Consider the following 7,779-nt stretch of genomic DNA (forward strand, 5'->3'; position numbering starts at 1 on the left):
CCAGGTCTAAAAAATCGAGAATTGGAATTGGAACCGATTGCAACCGGTTCCTTAATTTATTACTTGGAATTGGAACCACTGGGTCCAATTCCGGTTTCAGACCCGCCGGTTCCTAACCAATTCCAGTTCCAATTCCGGGTACCCGAAATTTTTGCTCACCACTATTATTTACCTGATTTTCACTTATTTAAACCTTATTAAAATTTATTTTAATTGTAATTTGAACTTGGGTAATCCTTATCAGAATTTATTTTTCCTGAACTAAACTTATCTGTACTTATTAAACTTGAAATTTGTGAAGATAAGGCAAACAGAATAGGCTTAATTCAAATTCTTCATTGGAGGCTTATTGCTTCCAAAATTACACCACTTGTATTAGAATAATTTATTTTAAGGAGTGGAGTATATTTTTTATTTGGTAGTATACCGGTTAAAATTTTAGAGGTTGTATTATATTGACTTGATTTGCATATACGTTTATGCATTGACTAAAAGTTGCACACAATTTTGCTTTGTTATAATTAAATTGGAGTGATGCATTGTGCATGTGAGCTTGGCCTTCTAGAATGAAGTATCAAGCTAAACAAAATGGCTAGTTATCAATTTAGCATTGCAAGTACAAAGTAACATTAGTACAAAAGGATTAGAGAATACGTACTAGAGTTATTAGATCAACTTATATGACTATTTGTTCTTTAAAATTATTTTAAAAACCAAAGAGTTAGAGGATCAAAGTCAACACCTATCAACTAATTAACAACCAAGAAAGTCCAATCAATTTAACCACTCTTTCAAAAAAAAAAAAACAATATTCTAACCACACCCTACTATTATTAATAATTCTAAGAAAGACTAGATTTTGACTTGAAAGACTCAAAGGTCGCAGCTCCAAAACCTTATCCCTTCAAACTTCATAAAAGTTCACTAAAATCAATTAAACTACCAATGATCTTTCTACATTACCATTCATACACGAAATACTCCGTACCATTTACAATAAGTGATAAACGGAAACAAAATCTTTTGATTTTGAAGTGTCCAAATTCCCAAACGGCCTAAAATTAGATGTGATAACCTATCAAAAAACAATTCAAAAATTTCAAATTTTAAAAGTCTAAATAAATATACGAATATATATATGAGTAGTAGTGAGACTACTCGTACTCCACTAAAAGTTAAAGAGGGAAAAGAAATTCAACCTCACAAATTAAACCTAAGAAACTAAAATTAAATTATAGGAGTAACTAGTTTGATTGAAACTACAACAAATTTAATTAAACTAAGCAAAAATATTACTACTACTACTAAAACTAAAATTACTAAAAATTAACCCCTCCTAATACTATCTATTACAACTAAACCTACCAAACCACCACTACTTGAATTGTACAAATTAAACCGGGTTAATTCAAAACACAAATCTCTCAAACCCGGTTCATAATTTCCCTCTCTAACTACTCAAAACCGTCTGAGCTAAACCGGTAACGGACTCGGTCGACTCCTTTTTCTTCCTCATCTCTAACACCTTCCGGTGACTATTGGAGTGAACCTCACTCGAAAAAGTCGGACTACAAGCCGGTCTATACTCCGGAAACAATCGCCCTGACTTGAACCGAACTCCACAAGCATTACACAATGTTTTCGACCCATTTGGACCGGCCCTCCATTGAGGAGTCTTGGTCACTTGACAATGGCTACATTTCCTTTGCACCAAAGGATTTTCTCCAACCGAAGACGCTAAACTCGGTTTTTTCTTCGGCTTTTTCATGGACCGTTTGTTATTAAATAGCAACCCCATGTATTGAACCGGTGGTGGGAATAAAAGGGTTGATACCGGCGAAGACGTTGACGAACACGATGATGCCGAATCGGTTTTTGGGGATGAACTAAATGTCCATGCCCGGTTCACGGTTGTCCTCGCCCGTTTGCTCCTTGGCTTCACCGGAACCGCTGATGGGCTTGGGATACATGACACTCGGGTCAAACCCGGTTTACTCACCGGTTCAACCCGGTTCATAAAAGTGAACCCGGCTTTTGTTTTTCGGGTCTCTGAAATTGGTTTTGGGCATGCAAGTGTTGGTGAAGGGATAGAATCGTCCATCAAATGTGACCACAATTCAAGCTCTTGTACATCATCAACCTACATAATTTTTCCATAATAATTAAAAATAAACCATAAAATTTCAATTCTACATTTCTACCCAAAAAAAAAAAAAAAATCATTTCAACCCCCCATAAAAAACATTTGAACCAAAAATTATACCGTAAAATTTTAATTTCACCCCCAAAAAATTTTAAAAAAAACCATTTTAAACCCAGAAAAATTTAGGACAAACAAAAAAATGGAGGGGGGAGTGAAATGACGAAAATGCCCTTTACCGGAATTGCAAGGCCGGGGGAGAAATTGGAGTTGGAATCATCAACAGGGTCGTGAGAGGAGGGAGAAAAGGTGGAAGAGTCTTTTTCTTCTTCTTCCTCCAAAAGCGACGAACCATTAACATCATCTTCATTCGGAAGGTCGAAAAATTCGTCAATTGAGAAGTCTTCGGCCGGTAAACCTGAAATACACCAAAAATCGTCGAAGAAATTTGGTGGGTTGTTGGTTTTCATGGGTGTTTCCGACGAGAAGTTTGATTTTAGCGCCCTTGCATTCATGCACTCCATTTTTATAATTATACTCCTAAAAAATAAATAAAATAAAATAAAACCCAACAAAATTAGACGTTACTTTTTTTATTTGAGCGTTACAGGAAAATAATTTAAATATAAATATAAATATAAAAAAATGAATGAAAATAAAAAACAAAAAAAAACCTGGTGAATTAGAATGGTGGGTTGGAAGGAAGAAGAAGAGAGTGAGAAGAAAAGAGGAGAGAGAAAAATGAAGGTGGGTAGGAGTTGGGGAAAAGAAGAGGAGAGAGAAAATGAAAGGCTAATTGAAGGGAGCGGGATAGGTGTGTGTAGGGCTGGCATTTTAACCCGAATCCATTTTTGTCCGAACTATCCGAATCCAGTGTTTGAAAATAACGGGTTATAAGTGGATGATGGATGAATGGAATGACGGATACGGATTAATTTGTTTGCCCGTTTAGGTGAGGGTGTTTTACTTATATACCCTAGATATTATTTATAGGAGTTTGCTTGTGAAGCGCCGCTCACTTCATGCTTCTCTCATTCTTTCTCACTACATGGTTTTCTCGTTCTTTTTTACTCGTGACTTTCTACAACTGTATCACTTTTTTCACCATGATTAGAGTTGTTACGGTTGTAGTGTTGTATGACTAAGCTCCGGTTTATCGCCGTGATAACAATGTCAATTACGATGTGAATGTGTATCTATATTTATTTATTATAAAACGTTTTTAAAACAGAATATGTATCACGTGTTATCTTTTTTAAGCACTATAAACATGACATGTTAGTGATATGTGCCACATGTCACATCTTTAATAAACACTACGATGACATGTCACATCCACAAAACAAATTAGATTTGACGGCTAAAAATGTTTATAGCAAGACTTGAATTCGAGATCAACAAATCTTCTATAACTATTACTAAAATAACAACCGCTGACATCATCCTTAAATCTAACTATATACATGTCAAACTGCGGTAAAAAGTTTTCCCGCCTAAAATATATGTGATGTCATCACTTTTTTTTTTCTATTTTTTTAGTTAAAATTTTTGGTCATGTATTTCACTATTCATTTTTTTATAATTTGAAAATTTAGTGTATTAATTAATATCCAAATTTAGTCCTATAACTTTGTAATTGTGAGTTTGTGACAATATAACAAATTTATTTGTCACAGTCGTGCATCGCACGAGACTAATCTAGTATTTAATTACAAGTCTTACCATCTTAGCTATTCATTTATTGTGCTTTTTTATCAAACATTTGATATTTAATGAAAAGTTGTTACTTTAAATTATAAATTTGCAATTTTTTAAATTTTTTATCGAGTGGTACCACATTTTAATAATACATTCTTTCTGTTGGTTGATTTAATAGACATATGGGGTATAATTGTACTCATGTTATGGTTTATTCATTATACATAATAAGTTTTTTAATAAAAAAACTACTTCCCAACTTTATTTAATTGTTGATTATTAGGTTATAATAATTCTTGTAAACCATGCATGTATATGAGTTTGTTGGGGTGGTAACTGGCAATGGGTCGGAGCTAGATCAGATTGAGCTCACCGTTGCCTCCATCTTCCACTTGACCCATCCCTCACCTACATAGCTTCATTCATAATCGATTCATGTTGCACCAACCATTAGCTTTGAAGTGATAATTTTTTATGCAAACAAAGAAACAAATATCCCATGTACACTATACTAGGTCTTCTAATTTTTTGTAAAAAAATTGATAAGGAGAAGGGCTCTATCGGGCCAGAACCTCTAACAGGTCCTCCCGGCCCGAGTTCTTCTAATTCAAAGTTACAACGCACGTTTTATTAAACTCCATCCAATACTTCGTACCACGTATATTCTGAACAAACTTAAAGAAATTTCCTAGGCAAATGTTAACAAACGCTTTGGAAACTTCAGATAAGAAAGTTAAAAGTAAAAATATAAAAAATACTACGTAGAATTCAACATTAATTACACCGATTCATACGTAATTTTGATATGCATTTTCAAACTAACGGTCTGTTTTTTTCAACTTGTTTCCACTTATTTCAGGTGTGATAAGTTTAGATGAGTTTTCAGTTAAGTTCATATAAGTTCAGTTCAGGGAAAATAAATTCTTATAAGAGTTACCCAAATACAAATTACAACTAAAACAAGTTTTAATAAGGTCTAATAAGTTAAGATAGGTCCAGATCAGTGAAAATTAGGTGAATAGAACACATCCTAATACGGTGTACCATTTTAGGAATTCAATGGAACACCCATTAACAAGATCCTTATTACACTAGTAATACTTCGTATTATTACACGGAGTATCTTATTATAATTGTAATATTTTTTTTTGAGATATTATTATAATTGTAATTATCATGTAATATGCGTAAATTTTTTTTTAAAAAAAAATCAAATCAAATCATGTAATACGCGTGAACAGTCAAAGTTGAAGGCATTAATCATCAATAACATAATACTAAAACAGACACCATGAATGACACGTGTCACTTCCTGGTGCTGTATTTTCCCTCCAAAACTGTTTTCTCCTTTATTTTTTTTAAATTTTTTTTTATACTTTTTATTTTAAATATACTTTATATACATTCATCAAATCATCTGATTGTGATTCACTTTCCTAATAAATATATATATATATGTAATTCACATATTTTTCATATCTTTTATTGTATATTATTATTATTATTATTATTATTATTATTATTATTATTATTATTATTATTATTATTATTATTATTATTATTATTATTATTATTATATCTATAACGTAATATTAAAACAGACATTAGGAAGAAATCAACTCTAGAAATATCACGTGTCATAATTTGGTACTGTTTTTTCCTCTAAGTTTTTTTCCACGTTGACATCAACTACTTATTGTAAAATATACTAAAAATATTCACCAAATCATTCACTTACTTTAACAAAATATATATTTGTGATTCACATATTTTCCATAAAATACTATTCTAACGTCTATTACTTTGTATATATATGGGATATATATTATTTCCTAATCCTTATGTAGTATTTTATTCGTTCAAATCTTCAATATATTATATATGCAGTAATTTTGTAACAAAAATAAAAAAAATTATGCGTTTTAGAAATAATTGATTCATACGTGATTATTACTATTACTATTACTATTATTCCCTAAGCCTTCTCTTGTTATTCATATGTTCTCTATTTAGAAATTTCTTATTAGGAAACGACTTCCTAATAGCATTTTTTTTTTACAATATCAATCTTATTTGATTTATTTTTAACTTTTATTATTTATGTATATTAAAATCACGACAAATTAGATATGTTTTCCACTATCCTAAATTGTATCAAATACACTGTAGTAATTATTTATGGTACAATCTCATAGTGTTTAATATACAATTTTAAAATACTTAATTATTTAGTTAATTTATTTGTCTAAACTTATTTGTCTAATTACTCTGTCGTCATTATATTTCATGTTTCATTTCATTATATACATAAAAAAATAAAAAATACTACGTTTATATATTTTGTCTACATGCATTATACAAAATATTTTATTTTTGTTTTTTAAAATTTTTGTGTTGAATTATAAATAATAGTGAAATTAATTACCGTGCATGGCACGGAAACTAATCTAGTTCAGATTTATTAATTTGCCTATGTATTTCCTTCCCATTTATGACGCCATAAATAATTCCTCAAACAACTGTAATTAACAAATAAATCCACTGTTCCACGTAGATTTTTCAATACTATATCATTTATTGGTCCAAGTCCAATCCAACTAAAGTTGTGTCCCAATATCACTGGCTCACCTTCATCATTCTTTATTTTCATTTTTATTTTTCCATTTTTTTGGTGGCTCCAAAACTACTCCGTATACCACACGTATTACAATAATATATTTTGAGTATATTTTTAGGAAGTGGTATATACTTTTATCACCGGTTAATATTTTGGAATTTGTATTTTATTGACTTGATTTATATTCGGATTGCAGAGTACGGAGTATACGTTTATATGCATTGACCGAAAGTTACGCACCTCTTTTTATTCACCCAATAGAAATATAGAAATGCTTAGTGCATGTAACTTGGCCTTCTAGACTATCGAGCTTAACAATGTAAACATATTGGCAATCTACTTATCTACGTAAGATTTAGCATTGCAAGTATAAATTAGCATTAGTGTATTCGTTCTTTAAATATTGCAGTGTTTCTAGCTACTTTGATATATTGCTATCATACTACGTACACACTAGATATTACTTCATGTCGTGTTCACCTTACGAGAATAAGTTCAAATAAGATAGATTTATGTAAAATATACATCTTTCATTAATTTTTAGTTACAACACTTGAAAATTACACTATTCACATTCTTACAATTCAACTTCTTATATTGATTTATAAGTTTGGCAAAATATAGTCAAGGTCTTGTTAGATTCGTCTTAATTTACATCTTCATAATAGATAATCTTTATACTTTTTAATTATTTATGATTAGATATATGAAGGGTTGAAAATCACGCAATTAAAAGTGAACTGAGGAAGTATTCTAATAAGTTTTTATATAAGAATGCTTATTACTCATGTATTTTTTTTAGATAATCTTAAGGCAACTTAAGTGTAATCTACAATTAAAAGTAGTAAGTTTTATTAACTTCAGATAAGATAAAATAAGTCCGAATAAGTAAAATCAGGTGAAAATACAACAAACCATTAATACGGAGTACTCCGTAAACAATGATACAAGCTAAGCTAACTAGCTAGAACTTTTTTCCTGGCCTTCACAACAAATCACAACATTTTAGTGATGAAGTAAAGCACATAGAGGCAGTGGTGTCACCAGGATTTTCGAAGTGTGGGTTCGAAACTTCGGAAATTTGAAATCGTAATTAACAAAGGAATAAAAATATAATAATTAAATATTCAGTACATAAATGAATGAATGATAAATTCAATAATCAATATGAGAATATCAAATTATCAATGAAATAGAATATTAGAAATAAAATAATAAATCAGTATAAATTAAATAGAAATTATACTATTATACGGCATTACGGCTCAAATACTCATTACTCAAATATACAGTCACAACTCACAAGCAGTCAAGCAAAACATCA

The 7,779-nt window shown here is 30.5% G+C and overlaps 1 protein-coding gene across 1 annotated transcript; it reads right to left on the bottom strand.

The window, feature by feature from the left end:
* Nucleotides 1–1,113: 1,113 nt before the first annotated feature.
* On the bottom strand, nt 1,114–2,993 carry LOC110718881 (GATA transcription factor 5-like). Its single transcript, XM_021897811.1, has 3 exons — nt 2,815–2,993; nt 2,380–2,680; nt 1,114–2,140 (listed from the first exon to the last, which is right to left on the bottom strand). The coding sequence occupies exons 2-3, from the start codon at nt 2,662–2,664 to the stop codon at nt 1,451–1,453; spliced, it is 975 nt and encodes a 324-aa protein (XP_021753503.1). The 5' UTR covers nt 2,665–2,680; nt 2,815–2,993; the 3' UTR covers nt 1,114–1,450.
* Nucleotides 2,994–7,779: the final 4,786 nt, after the last annotated feature.

The sequence above is a fragment of the Chenopodium quinoa genome, unplaced genomic scaffold (assembly GCF_001683475.1).
Source record: "Chenopodium quinoa cultivar QQ74 unplaced genomic scaffold, ASM168347v1, whole genome shotgun sequence".
NCBI classification, from domain to species: Eukaryota; Viridiplantae; Streptophyta; class Magnoliopsida; order Caryophyllales; family Amaranthaceae; genus Chenopodium; species Chenopodium quinoa.

What these genes read in the sequence shown, in the direction of transcription:
- LOC110718881 (XM_021897811.1), bottom strand. Translation starts at nt 2,664, where the DNA reads ATGGAGTGCATGAATGCAAGGGCGCTAAAATCAAACTTCTCGTCGGAA. An exon ending in CCCCCGGCCTTGCAATTCCG is followed by an intron (nt 2,141 to 2,379) that starts GTAAAGGGCATT and finishes AAAATTATGTAG; the next exon opens with GTTGATGATGTACAAGAGCT.